At 39.0% G+C, this 22,448-nt stretch overlaps 1 protein-coding gene across 1 annotated transcript in view; it reads left to right on the forward strand.

Moving 5' to 3' along the window:
* The first annotated feature begins 3,883 nt into the window (after positions 1–3,883).
* The window catches only part of otulinl (OTU deubiquitinase with linear linkage specificity like), a 30,218-nt gene continuing 11,653 nt past the window's right edge, over positions 3,884–22,448 (forward strand). The window contains exons 1-4 of the mRNA XM_002933120.4: positions 3,884–4,356; positions 19,423–19,564; positions 19,657–19,694; positions 20,862–20,953. Of these exons, the coding sequence (XP_002933166.2) occupies positions 4,230–4,356; positions 19,423–19,564; positions 19,657–19,694; positions 20,862–20,953 (399 nt within the window). The 5' untranslated portion in view covers positions 3,884–4,229. The remainder of the gene's footprint in view (positions 4,357–19,422; positions 19,565–19,656; positions 19,695–20,861; positions 20,954–22,448) is intronic.

Consider the following 22,448-nt stretch of genomic DNA (forward strand, 5'->3'; position numbering starts at 1 on the left):
AAATGTAAGAGGTCTCAACTGTCCAATAAAGCGTAGACTGGTTTTAGACTTCCTTAAAAGACACTCCACCTCAATTGTCTTTCTCCAGAAAACACACCTGACAGGTTCTAAAATCCTAGCCCTCAAACGTCCGTGGATAGGATGGGCCTGTCATGCCACCTACTCCTCGCACTCATCAGGTGTATCAATTCTTATAGGCAAATCTGTTCCCTTCAGATTTGATAGCTTAAAGACCGATCCCAAGGGTAGATTTATCTTTCTTTTGACACAGTACCCTAGGGCACTGGTGTTGGTGGCAGGCAACTTTAACAAAGTGCTAGTCCCTGGTCCTGCTCTGGAAGCATCCTCTCAAGCTTCCTCCTAGGAACACCCAGCTTTCTAGAATTGTGGCTTCTTTAGCACTGATTGACCCATAGAGAGAAACCCACCCTGGGGTGCTCCAGTACTCATGCTTCACTTCTGCCCACTCAGCTTTGTCCAGAATAGACATGGCCTTTATAAACACAGCTGCATTTCCCTATGTGGTCAACACCGCTTATCTCCCTCGGGGCATTTTCGACCACGCTCCATTTCAGCTCAAACTAGAGCTCCCAAACAAAATCAAAAGCCCGCGTCCCACTATAAACCCAGTATGGTTAAACGTACTGGACAATTCCAAAACTGTTGACAACACTATAAACGATTTTATAACACTAAATCAAGCAGCGGATCTCACACTACCCTTTTGGGACTCCCTGAAATCCTATATATGAGATTCAATATCAGCTGAAATAACGGCATACAAGAAGCAGGCACAGAGCGTAATACAAGCACTTGAGACCCAAGTTTCCCAACTGGACTCTTTAGCCGCAGCCTATCCCTCTTCAGAAAACTTAAAACAGCTCTACGAAGCGCAAAACAACTACACCCAAGCTATTAAACAAAAAGCACCGAACAAACTCTATTTCACCAAAACAAATATATACAAACAAGGAGAGAGGGCTGGCAGGATGCTTGCACAACTGGCCAAAACCCACACCACCCCTCCCCCAGTCCCCGCACTGAGATACCCCCAAGGCAACCTACACACAGACCCCCCCAGGTGGTCCAAGAATTGTTGATGTTACTCTACACAGACCTGTACAAAACCAAACTCACGGCCCCAGAATCATAAATCAACTCTTTCCTTGCTTCACTAGCCCTCCCAACACTACCCCGGGAATTCATTGGATACCTAGACTCTGAGATACAAGAAGCCATAAACTCATTTCCCTTGGGCAAGGCTGCAGGGGCAGACGGCCTCCCCATAGAAATATATAAGAGACACTCCAAAATCCTAACCCTACTACTGCTCAAGCTTTTTAAAGAAGCAATTCAAATAGGCCGATTCCCCAAATCCCTATAAACCAGGCAAAGACCCACAAGTGTGCAAATACTTCAGGTCAATCTCCCTCCTCACAGCAGACGTGAAAATTTTCATCAAAGTACTATCCCGCAGACTGAGCAGGGTAATTACTAAAATAATCCACCCTGACCCAATAGGATTTATCCCTACAAAAACTACAGGTCTAAACACTAGGCCACTGTACCTTAACCTAACACTCACTCCCAGTGGTTCAGGGGGTAGGGCCATAGCAGCCCTTGACATCACAAAGGCCTTTGACACAGTGGAATGCCCTATCTCTGGCAAGTTCTTTCCTACTTTGGATTTGGTAAGAAATACATACAAATGGTCCAGCTCCTCTACAAGTACCCCAGGCCAGTATCTGCATCATTTCCCTTACCAAGCTTACCATCATCTTTTGCATTATCCAGGGGCACAATCCAGGGGTGCCCACTATCCCCCTTGCTTTTTGCCATAGCTATAGAACCCTTTGCCCAGGCAGTACGGGCACACCCCCCAGATCAGGGGTTTTGAGTACCGTGGTTTCACAGAAAAAGTGCAACTATATGCCAACGACACTTTAGTCTATCTAGGTGACAGAGGCCCCTCTTTAACTGCATTGATTGACCTTACTCAGGGGGTTGGTAAGATCTCAGGGCTACAAACTAGCACAGCTAAATCAGTACTCTTCCTGGTTGATAGGCAACAGCCCAATGAATCTGCCCACTGCAGATTGCTAACAAATTTACCTACCTGGGTATACAGATAGCTCTCCCGATCTCGCAATATCATAATCTCAATATGGAGAACCTCTTTTGCTGGGCACAAAACAAATTTAAAGCTTGGGAAACTTTGCCAGTGAACCGGCTGTAACCTTTACACGACTTGATTGGCATGTAGACGCAGGACGTTTTAAAGCAGTTTATTACACAAGTTTAGAAATGTAGTGTGATTTCTGCCCTTTACAGCACAAAACGCAACGCTGTGTCAACAACGTATTTTTCAGAGAAATGTTTGCCCTTGATCCCCCTCCTGCATGCCACTGTCCAGGTCATGGCACCCTTTAAACAACTTTAAAATCAGTTTTCTGGCCAGAAATGGCTTTTCTAGTTTTTAAAGTTCGCCTTCTCATTGAAGTCTATGGGGTTCGCAAAGTTCGCACTTTTTGGCGGAAGTTCGCGAACGGGTTCGCAAACTTTTTTTGTGAGGTTCGCTACATCTCTATTTGTCATGAAGCACCAGTGCGCTGCACCAGTGTATTTTGATAAATTATGTACAGTGCACAGGGTTCCAACAGTGACATCATTTGGACACCTAGCACCAAAAGTGATGTTGTCCTGAATGTTTTCAGAACTGCACTGAGTGCAACTCCTTCTCGCAGCTGCAGTTACAATGGTCTTTGCACACTGTACTTGCAGTCCTAAATGGGACACACCTTAGTCTGTGTTTAGTCTGTGGGATTATGTGTTGCTATAGCACAAACCAATGCAGTCTGGGTTTTGTTCAGTAGGAGAGTACCTGGTGCATTACAATCCATGCAACCCGAGAACGACTGAACTCACAAAGTTCAGTAGTACTTAACTAATGCTGGTTTAAAACTCCCGGTATACTTTCAGTTAAGGTTATAGCATGCGGGAAGCTGTTATCCAGAAACTTCAGAGAAGCATTGTTAAAGAAATATTGCTGAGTAAACTTTTCTCCTAGTCTTTAGAGCCTGCAGCTCACTGAATAGAAGTGGATCCTTTAATAAAAATTGAGCCTACTCTTTATATACCCTACTCCCTATGCTTATGCACGTGCACAGTATAAGTGCACCCTGTGCTGAGCTGATAATGCACTATGATGATTTCTTTTTGCAGATAACCTTTCATTTTGCTCATGTACATAACTCACTTACTTAAAAAGAGAAAACTGTAGGAATTGTGATGCTGTGATACTAGCCAACCATTAATTTAGACAAATAGTTAAATGCAAATTACTGTACAGATATGTCATTGTTACCAAATTTAGTAACAGAGATAAAGGTAGCAGATTAACAGGCTGATAAAAGCTGCTGACTGTCGGCTACTTATTGGCCCATGTATGGGGCCATCTGACACTTCTGCCAAACTTATATCTGCCTGAAAATTGTCAGATATTGATTGGGCAGGCTTGATTTTGCCATTGGATTGAGGATGGCATCTGTGCATTGATGGGGTCCTCATTCTGATGGCCTGCATAGCTCCAGTTATGATCCAATTGTTGGTCTGAGGGACAAACAATCAGATTAGCCTGATATATCGGTAATGATCCACGTGTTGGGTGACTTCGCCAAATTAGCAGATCTTTACTTGTATAGCCAGCTTTAGTAACCAATCACAGAAAAACTGCCACCTTTTTGAACCTGTCCTGTGCTATGTCTGTGTAGAATTTGTGTTACTTTTATTCACTATAAAAGTGCTGTTAGAAAGGAACAGTGTGATATAATGAATAAATTTGTAGGAAAAGCTGATATAATTTCTGCTTTTGTTATAGAGTTTCTTTGTCTCAGGATGGTGAAAACTTCACATCGGCAGACAGATTGTGCCTACAGCAGCTTTCTGACAGCCTGCTCGCTCTGACTGAATAGCAACAAGAAGGGCATGGCTGCAGGGCGTAGCATTCAGCAAAACCAACCCAGAGGCATGTGATTGGCTTCCACAGCACAACAAACCAGCAAAGAAAAAAATTGTTTTGAAATAGGAAGTGTAGTTCCCTGACTGCTGAATTGCATGCAATAAAACTGTAAAGAGGGCGGACATCAGTAACATTTCAGCCAGAATATCTGGGCATTTAAGTGAGGGAAAAAACTGCATGGGCAGGTGGTTGTTTTCCACGGTGGTGGAACATGACAATGTCAGGCCCAGAGGGGAACAGGGGCTTTTCCCAAAGGTCACCCCAATCACCTGCTAAGCAGCATTGTGCTCAGGGACACAAGGAGGTCTTCTGCTCTCACCAAGTAGACATGGCTTCAGGTGAGTATCTTATACCAAGACACACTACCCCCATCCATCCTATCCCAACACATGGGCATAGCTTTGATATTCTATTTTTATCTGCCTTGTTCACTGAAGTGGAAGCAAAATGAAAATATTGTTAGACATTAATGTTCTAGGGTTAGCTTGTGTGAAAACACACACTTTAAAAATTATTTGCAGGTTGTTACAGGTACAGTGTTAATTATGCAAAAGGGAAAGTTGAGTTACTATTACCGTGATATAGACATTTGATATTGTAATACAATTTAAAGTTTGTCTTCTTTTCCTTTAATTATTTGCTATATATGCTTGCAATGGACAGTGATGCCATTTGATTTGTTCTAAGGCTAGACTTTTATTCAGCCCTCTCCTGGTTATCTTCCAATGTTTTAGTCAAATCACCGGCATGTTGCTTGGGTAAGTGGGACCCTCACAACCAGATAACACTTAAGTTTTAAATTAGAGGAATGCAAACAATTGTTAAACTAAGAAAAAATAGACACAGTGGTACAGTGGCTGCACCTGGTGCTGGCAAGGCTCACTATGAATATACAAAATAATTGCATTTGTCAGAATAAAGTCATGCAGTTATGGCAAACTGTACATTCTTTTTAGTCTGAATAATGTGCCTGACGATTTGCAGTGCTCCCACACAAATAGTTGGAATTCTTATAATTAGGGTGCCTGGGACACAAGACTGGAATACGTAAAGAAAATCATATGGATATTTGCTTTACTTAGTCAGGGTTGCCTCCTGCCTGTAAAGATCTCAACATGTAAAGATGATACCAGAAAATGGAAGGGTGATATTTAAGTTAGAGCAGGAGAGCAACTTCTGTGCTAATTTAATCATAGCTACAGATGGGCACTTATAGTAATTTGGCATTGCCTCAAATCAAACAAAACGCAAAATATAACTACTTCTTTTAAATATGTACTTATCTGAAAAGGAAATAAAGAACTAAACACATACATTTAAACAGTTTTCATATTGCTTCTGTTTGTGTGAGTAAGGCAGAGCAACATGTGGATTTAATCATACAGCTTCTAAGAGCTGTCAACCCTTACCATTAGGAAGGAAAAGTGGTAAACAGTATTAGTGCCAAAAATTATACATATCCGTTATAGTGATTCCAAAAGTTAACCCCTAATTGTTTTTTAATCTAACATTTGCTTCATTTAGGGGGCTGCTGTATCCCTGGCTGTATACTTTATTGGTGTGTTCTTCTTATGTGCAGTGTCAGACTGGCCCACCAGGATACCAGGAAAATTCCTGGTGGGCCCAGATGTAATGTTTGTGCACACTACTGACATTAGGCCAGTTCCATACAATGGTGCTGATATACACTGACTTTTACTGCAGTAAGGTATTAATCATGATAAGCCCAAATAAATGTATACTAAGCAACTAAGCAAATTGGATCATACTGGTTTGGACACTTTGTGGACTTCAATGGAGTGCCATTGTAGTGATCCAGGAACTCAAGAAAGTCTTACTGTAGTTGAAGGCTGTAGTGTGAATAAGCCCTAAATGCTAGGAACTAAAATTCCAGACAAGTCTTTGCTGAAATATAACCATGTACAATTGGGAAAACCACCCATAGGAGTAAACCAATCATAAGCCCAAGGGCCTAATGTTATCAGAGATACTAGTTAATTTAAGTGCCACTTATTACTTCTATCTGGTAGCTCTGCAATGAGCCCACAGGTCTATTAGTCGCCCCAGGGCTTGGCTACTTACATTTCAGTTCATGCATCAAGTTGATTTGATCTGATGGGGTATTTTTAGCTTATCTCCTCATTTGAACTCTACCTGCCTACAGTACATGCAGCCCCTATAGCAAGGGTAATATTTCTGTAAGTTGCTTCTCAACTGAGTGTGTACAGAAACAGATATATGTTAACAATAAAATGATATGCGTTTTTTTTATCAAAACATTCTACTATACTTGTGCAATTTTTAGAAGGGACAAGTATAATTTCGAACTATGAAAGCATAGAGTATGGTATCCGTTAAGTGCAGTAAAAAAACACACACAGGTTACTTCATTTTATTATGATTTTGGCAGATTGAGATTAATTAGATGCAGCCACTGTTTGGCATTAGGTAATAGTGTAACCACTTTGCCAAATTTACACAACAATAGCATTCACATACACAACAATAGAATTCCCAAGATTTTTCTTCTTGGAAAGTGAGTCCATAATCATAAAGCTCAGCACTGGGCACTTAAGGGTACATAGGTGTACACATACAGGCATAATCATACATTTTTATGCCTTGTTTATTACAAATTTCTGATCTTCTTCTGTGGAATAAAATGCAATAACAACTGCCATTCATAGAAAAAAAAAACATTGCTCTGCTTCATTTCCAAACAAAGACAGTGATTGGGTGTGACCAAATAGCTACCACATTGCTGTTATCTCCCTCACTTCAGTGAGCAAGGTGCTGGTACAGATTGGCTTTTTCGTTGCCTAGTTATCAGCTGCCCCAGTTATTTACATTTACTGAATGTAAATGTGTTGTGAATGACAAATGAAATATTGTTGCTAAGACTTACTGTTCAGTATACTACGTCCATAGCACTACTAATTACCATTTTATCACTATAAGTGGAAGTGCAGGTCCACTGATGAAAAAAGGCTTGGTGCATCTATGAAAATGAAAACTTTGCAAAACATCAAAAACACAAATGTGTTCTTCTTTGGTCAGTGAACTGGGACTAAAAAAATCCGAGACAATTGGAAAAGGGGACTGCAAGCTTTGTCAGGGTCTCTTTAAGGTGTTGTTGGGCCCAGGGCAAAGACTTTATTGATGGGCCATCACTGCACCCTCAAGCACCTGAACTTGAATATAATAAATGAGACAAAAAAGTAATCAACCAAGAGATCTCCTAATTTAGTCCTCATTGCTGTCAAACAAAAAAATCAGAACCTCACAAAACCTTTTCTTGTGGTGTCTACTTGGGGCTTTTTATATTAAGATCCTTCAAAAATATTTGTTTCAATAGATAGATGAAAGTACATAGTAAACAGTCCCTCACAGTTATGCTTATTTTAGTATGTTTCTGTACTTTGCACCAGTCATAGTTCCTTGATATCTAGCTGATATTCTTCACCATGGAATTATTATAGCTATATAGATGCTTTCATGGCTACAGTGCAATATTTTGGCATCACTCTTGTTCTCATGTTCAAGTTCCTGGTGACTTTTAAAATGTTTCATTCTGGCCAGTCTTCACAGAGGCCAGTTTCATGTTCAAACGGCTGACCAAAGCACTTTTATTTTATTCAGTAGGTGTTCTGAAGTGCCAGATTGGCTTCATAGTTTCTTTTCTAGGTGTCTTTGCCTGCAAGCAGCATGGGACTTTTTCTAGATAGTGTCTAAGTGGTGCAGTATGTTGCAGCTTCTGCTTTTTGAAGATTGTGATATACAATTACTTAAATATGATTGGTTTGGGTGCTTTAATTCAGATATGGTGCTCTAGCTGTCAGCAAAACAAAGACATTAAAGGAGCCAAAGCATCTGTAAATGGTCTTTGTATCTACTAAATTTGACTGTGAGTTCTATTATGCACAGGCAGAGGCCACTGATAAGGTAATGTTATCCTCTTTAGTCAAATTATTTATTTGCCTTTGAAAACATTATGTTATTGTATTGCCAGGCCCCAATAAATATGCAAAATTTTGTAGAAGCTTCCTTATTTCTTATTCACTTCAGTTCTATCTGCATGCTTATTTGTTTTAAGGCAATACTATATCACCTGCAGCTGGTGCTGGATTCAACTCTCATCACCACCTGACAGTCACATGTAGTAATTAAGTTAATGCAGTGGGCATTATTTCACAATGCCCTTGCTGCAAGGTCAGGAGGACTAAGGGGCCCAAAATTGTACCACTTAGTGCTCATTCACATTGGACAAAGGTACTGCTATGTTCTGCAACTCTTGTCCTGCCAGGCACAAGGCAGCCCTGTCTTATTGCCTGCCATTGGGCAAGCTGTAAAAGTCTCCTTTGCACCATGCACTTGCTGGCGGTCCCTAACTTGCATGTAAGACAAGGTCTATTTTCTTCAGTGTTCAGCAAGCGTACAAAAGTGTGAAAAGCATAGTGGTTTTCATCCCTTTTCTCTGCACAACAAACTATTTACAAAATGCATTTTCCACAATGAGGCTTAGTGTCTCTAACATGATTAACAAGGGAGTTATTGGAAGATGATGATGTATTACTGCCCCAGGCAAGAATTCTGAAGTATTTCTACAGTTTATGATGAAGGCACATTATACAAAGGGCTTCTGTGTTTCATTTGTGTTTCTGTGACATTTCAGAAACACCTATTGTTTGGTTGTACAGGTAAAGCATTATATCTTCCAAAAAAAGTCCAAGATGTGCCACCAAGTGCTTAAATGGCTATACAAAGCAGGCAGCATGTAGTTATAATAATTGAAAAACACCAGCTTATTCCACATCACTGTATACATGTTTAGTGGGAAGCATAGCATTTTTTACTGCAGGGTTGCTTTTATGGTAATATACTCAGAACATTCCTGAACACTTCTGCCCATAATGTATTTTCCAATAGCCAGTCGAAGGGTCGATCAAGCATCACTTTTTTTTCCTTGGGTATGTTTACACCTAAAAACTTTACAAACGATTGACTGATAGAGACCAGGTTGGTTTTATGCAAAGCAGACACGCAACAGACATAATCAGATGTCTAGTCATTCTTACATCTTTAACCAGCCATGTTTGGTAAACTTGATTTCAAAAAGGTTTTCATTTCTATGTTCTTTTACACAACTAGGATTTACAAAATCGATTACTGCTCATTGTGCAAACTCAACTAACATTTTTAAGTACTCCCTGTTCCAATTTTGGGGTGTCTCTCAGGTCAATAGGTCTGTATTATATCATTCTACATCACCATATATTTGGAATTATTTTGTATATATCTGCTAAAATGGCTCTACTCTCCTCTCTTCATAAAAAATCTGACCCACTGCTGTGGATAGAATTGGAATATGCCTTTTTATCCACTTATGCTGCCTCCTCATATTTGTCAATCTTGGATCATTTCAGACCTACAGGTATATGTGGAAGTTTACATATGCAAAAGTGATGGCCTGGGTAAAAATCTTAGCAAAGTAATTTATTTGGGGTGGGGGGCACATAACATATTGGCAACACCAGTGAATTAATCTTTCCCTGCTCTTTAAAAAAATCAGTAAATATGATTGCAACTGAAAACAGTTGCCTTCCTATTCCTTCTGCACTCCTCGTTTCTGAAACAACTTATTAGAAGTCAGATTTCCTCCAGACAAGACTCCATTTACATAAAGTCTTGTATGTTTCTTCTCGAATCTGTTAAAAGCATTCTGTCATAATGTTTTGGTGTAGTTTCAGTATAGACACAGTATAGTAATATTACACTGTGTACATTGCTTATAATTTATTTTGCCATTTAAACTGTTATTCTCCAACCAATAAATATACATATACACAGTTCATTATGAATGATTCTGTGCTTTCAGAAACAGCCAACACAACACAATGAAAGTCCTTTGCCTCACCTATACAACCCAAAGGGAGTCAGAGATGTCAGGAATTATTGCCTCTCACTGTATTTAATGTATTTAGAGTGCCACTATACTCAGCCACTCACTGGGTCTTGATACATTGTTCTTGGAAATGACTGTACTATTATTTACAAGTGCATGCTGTGTGTATATATATGAAGGGAGAGAGAGAAAAAGGGGGAGAATGTCTCAAGGTGCACATCATAAATTAGGTCATAACAGTAGTTAATATTCGGTAAAACTGCACTGGTAGTTTGAGATTTTAATGCTTGTACTGGAACTATATGTTCCAGTATGGAGAAGAATTGTCTAAATCCCAATCCCTGTTTGAGATTTGCATCGGTGATAGTAAGAATGGTCAGTGCAGCTGCTAAACAGGGAAGAGTGCTACCACCCTATAGAGCAGAATCTGACAAATTGACACAGGTGTCATGTCTTGACAGGAAAGTTTAACAAGTGGCAAACAAGATCAAGTCACTGGGAATGTTAATTCAAAACTAAAAACTATTTTACATATTTGCAAAGTGTTTCACAGTTAGGCATAGTATGGTAAATTACCCTCAGAATTCACACAATAAACAATGGCCTCCTAAATTAATGCCTTGTGATCACTAAGTGGCAGCTATATAACTGGCTTTGCATGTGGCACACAGGATAGTGGTCACATATATATCACTTCTCTGGTTACATCTGCCCTTTTGTCCTCCTCAGGGCCATTACTACAGTTTCACAATCCTGTTCCAGACTATGATTGGTATCTGTACCAAATGTAGGACTCCATTTAAGACATTACTCTTGTATAGCAGAATCCTGTGTATAGAGTACAATCTAATACATAAAATCTAGAATTTCATATTGTGCCTTAAATACAATAATGAAGTAATTAAAGCAGTACTAAACACTTCCAAATACTCATTGCTGTGCTGCTTGTAAAAGTTGACTAAGTCAGGCAGGCTCATACTGGGGGTTGAAGGGCCCACCGTGGCTCCCGCCCCAGGGCCCTGCAGGTGCCCGCGCCCATAGCCCCCCCCAGGGGCCCCCCCAACCCCCCTTGCAGGGCCCCCCACCCAGGGGGCAGGGTGAGCACCGCAAAGGTTGGGTCTGGGCCGCCGGGGCCCACCAGGATTTTTCCCGGTCTCCCAGCGGCCCAGTCCGACCCTGAAGTCAGGCAATTATCAGATCTTTGGCAAATTAAGTACATCTATATATAGGCAACTGTCTGTCTAACAACAAGTGTTGTGGTAAAATGTGGCTGATGGTGGACAGCATAACAGACAGAGACAGTGAGGTTATTGGACAATCTTATGCCCAACAATTATAACAGTTATAGGTAGAACAGTTCCAAATTGTAGACTTTAAGACTTATTGGCAAGTGCGCAGGGCTTAAGGTAGATCTGAGGTATATCTGGGTATAAATGGCCCTGGTCTGATCATAATTGGGGCATGGCCTAAAATGCCCCACCTTTTCAGCTTCAGCTGTTAGAAGGTATGCAGTAGGATTTTTGGCCTGCCTGTTCAGATATCATTTATAAAATGAAAGTCATGAGTATTTATTGGTTTCCCATATAGTGACTTAGTAAGTTAGGTTAAAAAAAAGAAATATGTCCATCAAGTTCAACCTTTTTCTGTCTATATATAACCTGCCTAATTGCTAACTTATTCAGAAGAAGGCAAAAAATCCCCTCTGATGCCTTTTCGCTTTGCCTCAGGGGTGAAAGAATCCTTCCTGACCAAGATGGCAATTGGACCAGTCCCTGGATCAACTTGTACTAAGAGCTACTTTTCAATAACCCTGTATTATTTCTAATCTACATTGCCATAAACAGACAGTGGATTAGTGACCCTTAGTTTATTGTGGGCACTAAACACTCCTTTGTGTGTTTGTGTGTGCATGTGTGTGGGTTTATACTGTACTCAAAGTACAGGGATGCCACATATAAAGAGTCAAACATTACAAATATAAACAGCTATTGAATATATTACAACTGCCTTCCCCGCAACTATTGCATCAGTATGCAATAATTGCGGGGAAGGCAGTTGTAATATATTCAATAGCTGTTTATATTTGTAATGTTTGACTCTTTATATGTGGCATCCCTGTACTTTGAGTACAGTATAAATCCACACTGGGGCGGGAGCCACGGTGGGCCCTTCAACCCCCAGTACGAGCCTGCCTGACTTCAACTTTCAGAAGCAGCACAGCAATGAGTATTTGGAAGTGTTTAGTACTGCTTTAATTACTTCATTATTGTATTTCAGGCACAAAGAAATTGTAGAGGTTCTGTAAACTAGTATAACAGTATACTAGTTTACAGAACCTCTACAATTTCTTTGAGAATAGTTTTTTAGAGCAAAGCTCACAGGGCTTTGCCTACCATGGCAATAGAAGCCCATGAGGTGGGTCAAAATGGGCAAAATTTACTACATAATTTACTATATAACTCTACTGAAACAACTTGTCACGCTATCGTTGTTGCTGCTGAAAATTTAACAGTCTATGTTTTAGTCAACAAAAGTGCTCGAAAAGAGACTTTCTGGGAATAACTGTCCATCTGGTAACATCTGGAACTCTGCTACTTCATTGCATCCTATTCATATATGTAATTTTGGGGGTTGATTAAATGCAGTGCTCAAGAAAAACATTTACGTTTAGTAATAATAATTATGGACCTTTTATCATCTGTTTAGTTAGAATCCGTGTAACTGCATGTACAGAGAGCCCATGATTGTAATAAAGATAAATTGTCTTTACACAGATCTTTTTTCTAGTAAAATATTTATTAAATATTTAGTACAGATGAGTAAATACAACATGAAAGTATGTAGGAATTCTAAGATTTGCCTGTTTAGATATTATTAATTGAAAAGTAAACTTCCATTCTTAGCTATAAACCATCCATAAATATTAAAAATATATTTGCTGAGAACAAATATTGTATATCTACATTAATCTTTATTTTTACATTTTTTAAATTTAAAATGTTTAAATTTAAATTTGTAATTTTTTTTTTTAGAAATTTGAGAAGTTAGACATTGTAGCTATGTATGAGTGGTGCTGTGTTGGTGACCCAATGATTAAAGTGATGCTGACACGAAAAAACAACTTTTTAAATTATGAATCTACATAAAAAAGTTACCTATAGGTCATGTTGATCATTTTATGCTGATAGGGCTGGTTTTGTAAGTAATTGTTACTTGAAGTTCTTAAACCTGACTGTTTTGCCAACCTGACTGTCCCTTCTTACCTGTCAGTTATAGCTTCTAATGGTAACAGACTCCTGCTGCACAAATATGGCTGCCCCCTCATAGAGGAACATGGGGGATCAGATAGGAACGTAAAAGCATCAGGAAATACTTTTATGGCAAAATTATAAAGCTCATGCAAAGACAATTGTTATGATAGATGTAAAAAAGGATTCATTTCTGGTGTCAGTATCTCTTTAACTAAACAGACAGGCTGTTTCCCAGTGAGAAGTGCAAATGCATATGCTTTGCTCTGTCCCTCTTTATGTATTGTGTGGCCAGTTTGAAAACCAGAGTAAAGGAACCACTTCCCTACAACACAGCTTTCTATTATATTATACTATATATTCCTAAGCCAAAGTGAAGCCTTAGAAACAAAACTCCTTTATTAAAGTTGGGCAAAGTACAGTTTTAACTTACAATGCAAAATTCTTTTCCAGCACTTTAGTGTAGTTGTTGGCATCACATGATTTGCTCTGCCTGCTATTTTTGCTTGATGTGTCAGTCATGGCACAAAAGTTGCACCTATTTCATCTATGAAACGCAAGCAGGATTGCCACTGGCAACTATGTTTTATAGGCCTGGCAGGCAAAAATTATGGTTGATACTAATGTTATTAATAGGGAAGAAGGATAAATATATAGAAAGGCTGGTATTTTTTCCAGAAAAGGTAGCAACACTAGTGCCAGTTCTACTGGCACTAATGTGTGAGTTTGGAAGCATACTGCTTGACTAAAGATGGCCATACATGGCAAGATTCGCTCATTTGGTGAGGTCACTAAACAAGCAAATCTTTTCCCTGATATGCCCATCTTGAGTGGGCAAAATTGTGCTAATGCAATTGTTTGGCCCTAGAGCCAAGCTATTGCATTGCAATGAATGGGATACGAGGAGCTAGAGAGAAGACCATATCAATGAGCCAATGTGGTCCTCAATCTGATAGAAAAATCAAGCCTGTCCGATCAACATCTGGCCGATTTTTGCCCAGATAATGGTCCGTGTCAGAGGGCCCCACACATGAGCAAATAATCTGATAAATTGGTCTGAAGGCAACCTTAACACTGTTTGCCTTTAATTCACCTGCCACAAATGGTAAAGGTGCAACACACAAAGAGAAGATGAATAGACAGAGGTCTTTAGCGTCTGAGGAACTTGTGCAGAACACCCGATGCATCTAAGATACATTAGCTAAATATATAGAACATATATGAAGTATATTATGAATATTATGAATAATATTCTGTATGAAGAAGTCCCCCTCTTCCTTTAATTTTGTTAGATATTCAGCTGGAGGTCCACCTTTTCGTTCAGGGCCTCCCTTTAGCTAATAACACATTTACCTATTTTGCTGATGTTTTACTCACCAAGCAATAGGGCATCAAATATATTTTCACTCCAAGTCTCAACTCCACTGAGGTGTATCTAGGAGAGCAAACAGACATTCACACCAAATCCAACATTGATCCTGGGGCTGCTGCCACCCCCTCTCTTCTGCGCTTACAACTTTAACGTCAGAGAGGGTCCAGAGGGGGCCACATTGTTAGTACAGGGGGCTCAATAGCACTCTCTCCACTAGCAGACCTGAATTTTTATTTTAAAAAGGCCCTGCCCAAATCTCAACCTAACTGGCATTAGGTTGAGACTTTTTCCCCAAGGGGAACCAGTTGCACAGTTTCAGAAGGGTATATTGATCTACCTTCTTTAACAATTGCTCTGATAAAGTGATATCAAATAAAAAATTATAGTGTTTTCAGTTGTCACAGATTTCAGTCATTACCGATCACTTCATATGTATAACTTTTTTACACTGTTACTGAGCTCTAACACCCTATAGAACAAAATGTTGTTTGAATCCTGATAAATTGCCACATTTATTTAATAAATGTGTCAGTTTGTAGAAATGTGATAACATAAGCAACTTCTAGGAATTTTTCAAGACTCCCTGATGTGAATTTTCATAAATTAGTCCATAAAGTATGGTATATGTTAACATTATATATAACATTAAATTAAGATTATAATTTCTCTTAAAGGGGACCTGTCACCCGGGCATAAAAGTGCAGTGTATTAAAAGTCCTTTTAAAAATCTGAGCTGTCAGTCATATATTGTCTGCCACACCTCTATGCCTAAAGCCGGCCATACACGCACCTATATTATGGTACAAAACCTCCAAAAGTATAGAGAAGTTTATGGCGAAAAACTATTTAAATGGCAGCGATGCAACCTAGCCAGGAAATAGAATATTTTGACCAATTTTCTACGAGCATTGGCAGTGTATTAATGATGAGGGAAGATAATTCTTTTAGCTTAAGTTGGGGCTTGGGGATGTTAATTGGTAAAGCTTCAGTTTTTGCAATTCTAACTTGGGGACCAGAGATTCTGTGAATTTTGTCTAGGATTAAATAAATTGGGAAGACTAGTAAGGAGCTTAATTAATGTTAAACTGATATTGTCAGCATACAGATTTATTTTATGGACCTGTTGTTAAGTAGCCAGAGATGTTAGTTACTTGGCTAGTGGGGGCAAAATGTTCAAGTGCACTGGAGGTTCCATTTAAACATTCGGAAAGGATTTTTTACAGTGAGAGCTGTGAGGTTCTGGAATTCCCTCCCCGAATCAGTCGTGCTGGCTGATACATTATATAACTTTAAGAAGGGGCTGGATGGATTCTTAGCACGTGAGGGAATACAGGGTTATGGGAGATAGCTCTTAGTACTAGTTGATCCAGGGACTGGTCCGATTGCCATCTTGGAGTCAGGAAGGAATTTTTTCCCCTCTGTGGCAAATTAGAGAGGCTTCAGATGGGGTTTTTTGCCTTCCTCTGGATCAACTAGTAGTTAGGCAGGTTATATATAGGCATTATGGTTGAACTTGATGGACGTATGTCTTTTTTCAACCCAACTTACTATGTTACTATGTTACTATGTTACTATGTTACTTTGCTGAAACAGGAAAGGGCCTGCCCCAAACTGTTATCACAAAGCAGCAAGCACAGAACAGTCAAGAATGTCATTGTATGATGTAGAGGCTCCTATGTCAGCAATGCTAAGTGTGGATTAAGAAACAAATTACAGTAACTAGAAGAGATTTACAAATACCTTTGGCCATATAGTGCTGTTTTGCATAATTAGGTGATATGGGCCAGTCTGTACTCCTAGTCTGCTGTCTCTTTTATTACACATTTGAAATTTGCAAATGTTGTTACGCTTCTTTAACTTCTGGCTTTTGGCAGAATTGTGCTTATGAGAAAACAGAGATTGTCCTACTATGCCAAGTGCAATAAATGTAAAGTTGACCCAATGATACCATGGTACTTTTTTTAGGCCCACAGCCCCTTCTTGCTTCTTATAATGAGACAACTGCTTAGTCAAGGCTAAAATTGCTAGCCAGTCATACTTCCACAGAAGCTCTGTGAATTAAAACTGGAGGATATCATTTTTACTCTTAATATTGTATTGTTGCTTTTTTGTGGCTAACTGGGAAACAGTATTATTCCTGCAGTTCATCACACATAAATTACCGGACCAGGAGTCCACTAATCCAACTTCTTTTCCCAATTCTTTCTTTGGGTTTGTATGCACAACAGTTTTGTACTTTTTTCTTACATTCTTCACATTTTCTTAGTTTACTGGCCTGATCATGTCAAAACCAGGTGGTTTTTTTTTTTGGTTGGGGGGGGGGGAATGTAGAGTGGTAAGTGAGGGTAGGGACAGAGTCTGATCCTGCTGTTCTTGCTGCCTCAAGCAAAATAATGACAAAATTATATTTTATATTGTGCACATAAACATTAGGGTTGCACTAAATGCAGATTATCTTGAATTCCTATATTAAATTATTATCAGATTAAGAACCCAATCTCTAGGTTATGATAAGAGTGACATTTTCTTAATTAAATAAACGTTACCAGCAATTGTTGAAATCTTAAATTCTGTGGCCAAAAATCTTTTGCCTTCAGCTGAACAGGACAGTAAGGTCAAATGAAAACAAGTGCGTGGATGTACTTTGCCATGCTGTAGAACCTTGCAAAAATAGCGCAGCTGCATTACATTCTAGATTCAGTGCACCTGATAAATAAATTATCTCTGCGAAAAACATTTATATTTAAAGATACAATAGAATTAAACCCTACTAATATATGTGCCATATTTTCCACATAATTTTCACTACAAAATTTCTCAGTCTCTGACTATAGCATAGAACCACTGAATATTAGGATTGTTTGGGAGAAGCATATTAATGTCACAACTGATGAAAAATACATTTTATCACACGGAAATGTGTCTGATGAATCTCTGTGATAGCTAAGTTGAAAACATGCCCATGTGATTGTTAAGTAAAAACATACCACAGAAGGGAAAAAGATACCTTTATCTATAAGTAATGCTTGCATGCAATTTTTGAAACTGAAAGAATATCTTAAATGTTCAGGAAATGTTTTAGGCGGTATGCACACAGAGAAAATACATGTGTTTACATGACCCTTATATCTCAAAACAATGGCTCTTGCCCTAAAAAATACTGAGTATAGATTGGGTTCTATATTTATAATTAGGTAGTATAATGGCAGTGCATGTTTTTCCACCAGCAATTTACATAGGTCCACACTTATCTGCAGCTCCGTGTAGCTGCACTGACAGGCACATCATTAGCCTGAGTGCAGCTACACGAAGCGGAGTGGAGGTTGGCCTGAAAAACAGGAAACTAGCCATTTTTGGCACATTCTCCACTTTATGTAGCTGCACATAGGCCAAAACTGTGCCTGTTAGTGCAGCTACACAGAGCTGTGGATGAGAGCAGATCCACTTTTCTTAGTCTGTTTAGAAGCAGGCTGAGAATCGCACATGATCAGATGTGTGTGACTCTGGCCTTAAGGATGTGGGAGATCCCTCTGTACAAGCAGAGGGGAAGGAAATGTGAAACAAATAGATATGTAACAATAAAGGAGAAATATGTGGCAGCAGGGTCAGATATGAGGAGGGACTAATGTATGTATAAATAAATATTTATATAGCCCCACTAGAATATGCAACGATATACAGTATAGATTATTACAGGAACTAAATATATTAACCACCCCATTTAAAATATTCTCTTACTATTTTCAGTAAAAATTTACTGTGGAGGAAATGTGAGCACGATAGATATTCTTATGTACTATGCACAATCCAGCAGGGTAATGTATTTTATGAGTCAAGTGGTTATTTGTGATGTATCTACTTAGAAAGCATATTGTTTTTTGTTTTTTTGTATACAAATGAGAAGAGGGTTTCCTCACTCTTAAGGTACATATACAGTAGCCAGCCTGTACAGTACTCTGACTTATGGGCCAGCAGGACCTGCAGCTCACTTTCTTTGGCTGACTGAAGGAAATTTGGTACGTTGGAGCAACAACCTCACTGGCCATAGATGGTCTAGCAGTTTGGTCAAAATCGAGGAAACGTTATGCTCTTGTATTGTTCGTGTGGAACTACTTTACTGACTATATGATGATCAGAATACCCTGACTACATTGATGAGACCTCATAATGGGTCTAAAGCTACCTGTGCTTTAAAACCCAGTGGATAAGCTTAAGCCTCTTTCCATCAAAAAATTGTAGCACAAAACTTGCCGTCTTTCTCAGGATTGCTGCTGTTTTGACTAAAAATGAGAATGAGGCCTTTTTTATATTTTATGCAGTGATTACGTACCAGAATGATTTCCCCTCTAAATATGTTTTGGAAGAGCAGGATGGGGGATTGGTGATGATGGGTGTTATTTTCTTGTCTGCCAATTCAGCTTCTGCAAACACAGACCCCTGCCTGAGTATTGTGTATCGTAACACAGCACAACCTCGGTGTATGCTATATAGCCCCCCAAAATGTCATATATATCTTTCTCTTACCATTTATCTGCTACTGTTCTCTAAATATGTTCTATTTGTTTCTCCTATTTTCTTCTTCTCTCCTGTTCTCTATAACCCTCTCTGATTCCTTCACCTTCCTCATCCGTATAACTATTCTCCATCTCTTCTCTACTTCTCTCCCACCTATTTTGGCCATCTCTGGTCTTTCAGTAAAAAGCTCCCTGATTCAAAACTCTTGCATCCCCTCTAAGGGGATGCTATTTCATAGAAATATAGAAATGTACAGTAGGTATGACAACCCTCTGCATCTCTCCCCAATTCTAGCACTAATGGTCCTCTATTTTCACTTTTATTATTGTAATTCCATTAATGCATCTTTTTGCATGATTTGTTTCAGGAAGCACTAAAGAGCAGCCAAAGCTGTCTCTATTTCATGAGATCCTGAGCATGGTGTGGAACATACTAAAATATTATCTAACGGTTGCATTCACAGCTTTGTTTAAGATGTGGCAATACTGCAAGGCTTTACTGTCAATATGGTACGTAATCCTTCTTAGAGCAAGTACCTCTGCAGTTTTCAGGTACATAAGATTAGCTGATTATGTCAACCTTGTTCTTATTTTGTTCACAGGTGCAGTGTTCCATGCAATGGCCATTATAGGAGCCAGAGTAAGAATCTTGTTACTTTATACATTTCCATGTGAACTAATAGCACAGAAAAAAATCCTTGTTCTAGTAACATTACACATGTTAAACATCATTTTGGACTATATGGTATCCTAACATGGAACTAGCATAAACAAGTTCTCTATGCCAGATTTAGAACTTTTTTCATATCATAAAATATCCCATTAATTCAATCTATTTACTAAAGTCAGATACAGTGGCATGTTACTTTTGGAAAACCATAATGTAGGTGTCAAATGGGCTAAAAGGGCTAAGATTGGCTATTAGGTAGCCTCTATGTACACTATCAGCTTACAGGAGGCTTTATTTGGTAGTAAATATTTTTTTTATTCAACCAAAACTTGCCACCAAGTCAGGAATTCAAAAATAACTACCTGGTTTGGGGGCACTGAGGGCAAAATGTTGCTCACAAGCCACTGGTTGGGGATCACTGCTCTAAGCTATATGAGATTTTGGTGGTATGCACCACCTACATTATCTTATATTAAGGTCTGGGATTGAGATTTGGTCACCCAGTTATTCACTGGGTGAACAGGCTTGGCAGAAGATCTGGCAAATAATTGATAAATACTTCTTTGTTGGAATTATCATATATCAGTCATATATAAGTCATATATGGTTCCTGCCCACCTTTATACATTTTTTTAGTAAATTCAGTCATTGTGCTTTCGAGGCTGTGGAGAGGAGGGCACAGTTCATTTATGGTGGCACTGCCCTAGAACAAGGGTAGGGTTTTGGTCAACTGTCCTGACCCAAAAACGTGACTACTGTTAATTTAGACACTGAAGAATCATTGCTGCATAAGGGCTCTGGAAATGCCTCGTAAGGCAACTTCGGCGATTTGCCAAAATCGCCTGCGCAGCGTGTGCCATCCCACCGGCGACTTACATTTTCGCCAGTGGGATGGCAGTTCGGGGAGATTAGTCGCCCGTGACAAGGGAGATTTGTCGCAGGCGACTAATCTCCCTGTGTGCCAGAGCCCTAAGAGAATAGCAAATATAAAGTAATTATTTTTAATTATCTTCCTACAACTTTATGTATTTGCAAGTTTAGACAATTTTTCTTTGATTAAAAAGCCCAATAAAAATGAATGTTTAAAAATAAAAAAATCCTTGTCAAACAGTATTTTTGTTTTGCATTTCTGTATAGGAAACCTGAGCGTAAATGCAGAAGTTGACATGCTGTTGTATTGTGCTAAAAAATGGAAAGGGGAAGCACTCCGAGCAAGACAAATGAGGAAGGTAACAAGAATACTTATTGTTCTTTAATTTTTTTTTTTTTTACTGCTTAAGTACTAGAGGGGTCATTTATTAATGCTGGAAGCTGGAGTTGTGTATTTTAATGGAGCCAAAATCTTTTGGACCATAAACATGCATTTCACATAACTGCTTTTTTTTTTTTTAACAGCAGCTGTGATCTGTGCCCCTGAACTCCTTGTGTCTTGAAGAAAAGCTCTTCTGTATGTGGAAGCACTGCACTCAGCAACTGCCTTAAGCAGTGGCTTCCAATGTGCCATGTGTCCACGGGCCATTAAGAAGTGATTAAGATATAAACTGTACCTTTTTCCAGATTCCAAGAGCGCCCAGCAGTTAAACTGGTTTAATACAGGGTTATCAGGTTTTAAGAGTGAAAAATCTTTCGGACTATAAACATATTTTTAGACATATAACAGTCTGTTAACAGTCATTACATAAATTTTTATTTAGACCATGTCTACATTTTGACCAGTCTGGTTATACCACACCCACTGGTGTCACAACCACAAGTTCCATTTAATTAAAATATGTTAGCATTTTTAATTCATGTCTGCTGTCACCTCTGCTGTTTCTGCTTCTTGTTAACACAAAAGCAGTTTCCCTACAGAAGAACTGTGTGCCAAAAACAAGGATTTTCTTGAGCCAATAGGTGTAGGTGGGGACCTTGCAGGGACCAAGGTCCTAAAACAGGGAGTGATGAGAACCCTAATTTAACAAATATTTTAGTAAATTTGTCTGTGTGTCTGCATCTAACAACAGCAAGATTAGCCCAGGCTACAGGAGTGTAAATGTAAATTCTTTTTGTCAATTGGGGCTGAGTACTTTACCTCACATGAAAAGATCTTCAGGGGAGCTGGCAACTTATATTCCCTACCACACACCAACTTGCTCATTTGCTGCTCATAGCCAGTTAGAGGTAAATAAATAAACAATTTCTTATGATAATTATTTTCACTCACTGGCTATTGGTGAATGGTTAGTCATACATAAGCCTTTTGTTTCTTATGCAGACTTTATTATATATATATGTTTAGTGAACCTTTTAAAATGCTCATTCTTTTCTTTATAAAAACAAGTGTTGTGTAGGTACCCATAGTATTAATGTCACCTTATGGCTTTAAATTCAAACGTATTCCTATGTTACTACAACGTAGGATTTTTCTCCATTTCACGATTTTTTTTTTTGCGCATTTTTCTGCGAAACGGAGAGACTCGCTCATCACTAATTGAAACCCTAGGGATTAGCCTTAAACTACCCAAAGCTATTTCCACATGGTGTCACATCATGCTGTCTCAACATTGACATTGACTATTTATTTTTGCCTCATTGCTCATTAGTATATTTAACAGTGTGGATTGTCTTGAACAATTAAGACTGTTCTGTTGCTGCAAAGAACCCTTTGGTGTACTTTATTTTATTTTTAATGCAACAGGATAATTGAGTTGTAGTTCAACTACCTCCCCCCTTCATTCCTTCCAC

This window comes from Xenopus tropicalis, chromosome 6 (assembly GCF_000004195.4).
Source record: "Xenopus tropicalis strain Nigerian chromosome 6, UCB_Xtro_10.0, whole genome shotgun sequence".
In the NCBI taxonomy this organism is placed as follows: domain Eukaryota; kingdom Metazoa; phylum Chordata; class Amphibia; order Anura; family Pipidae; genus Xenopus; species Xenopus tropicalis.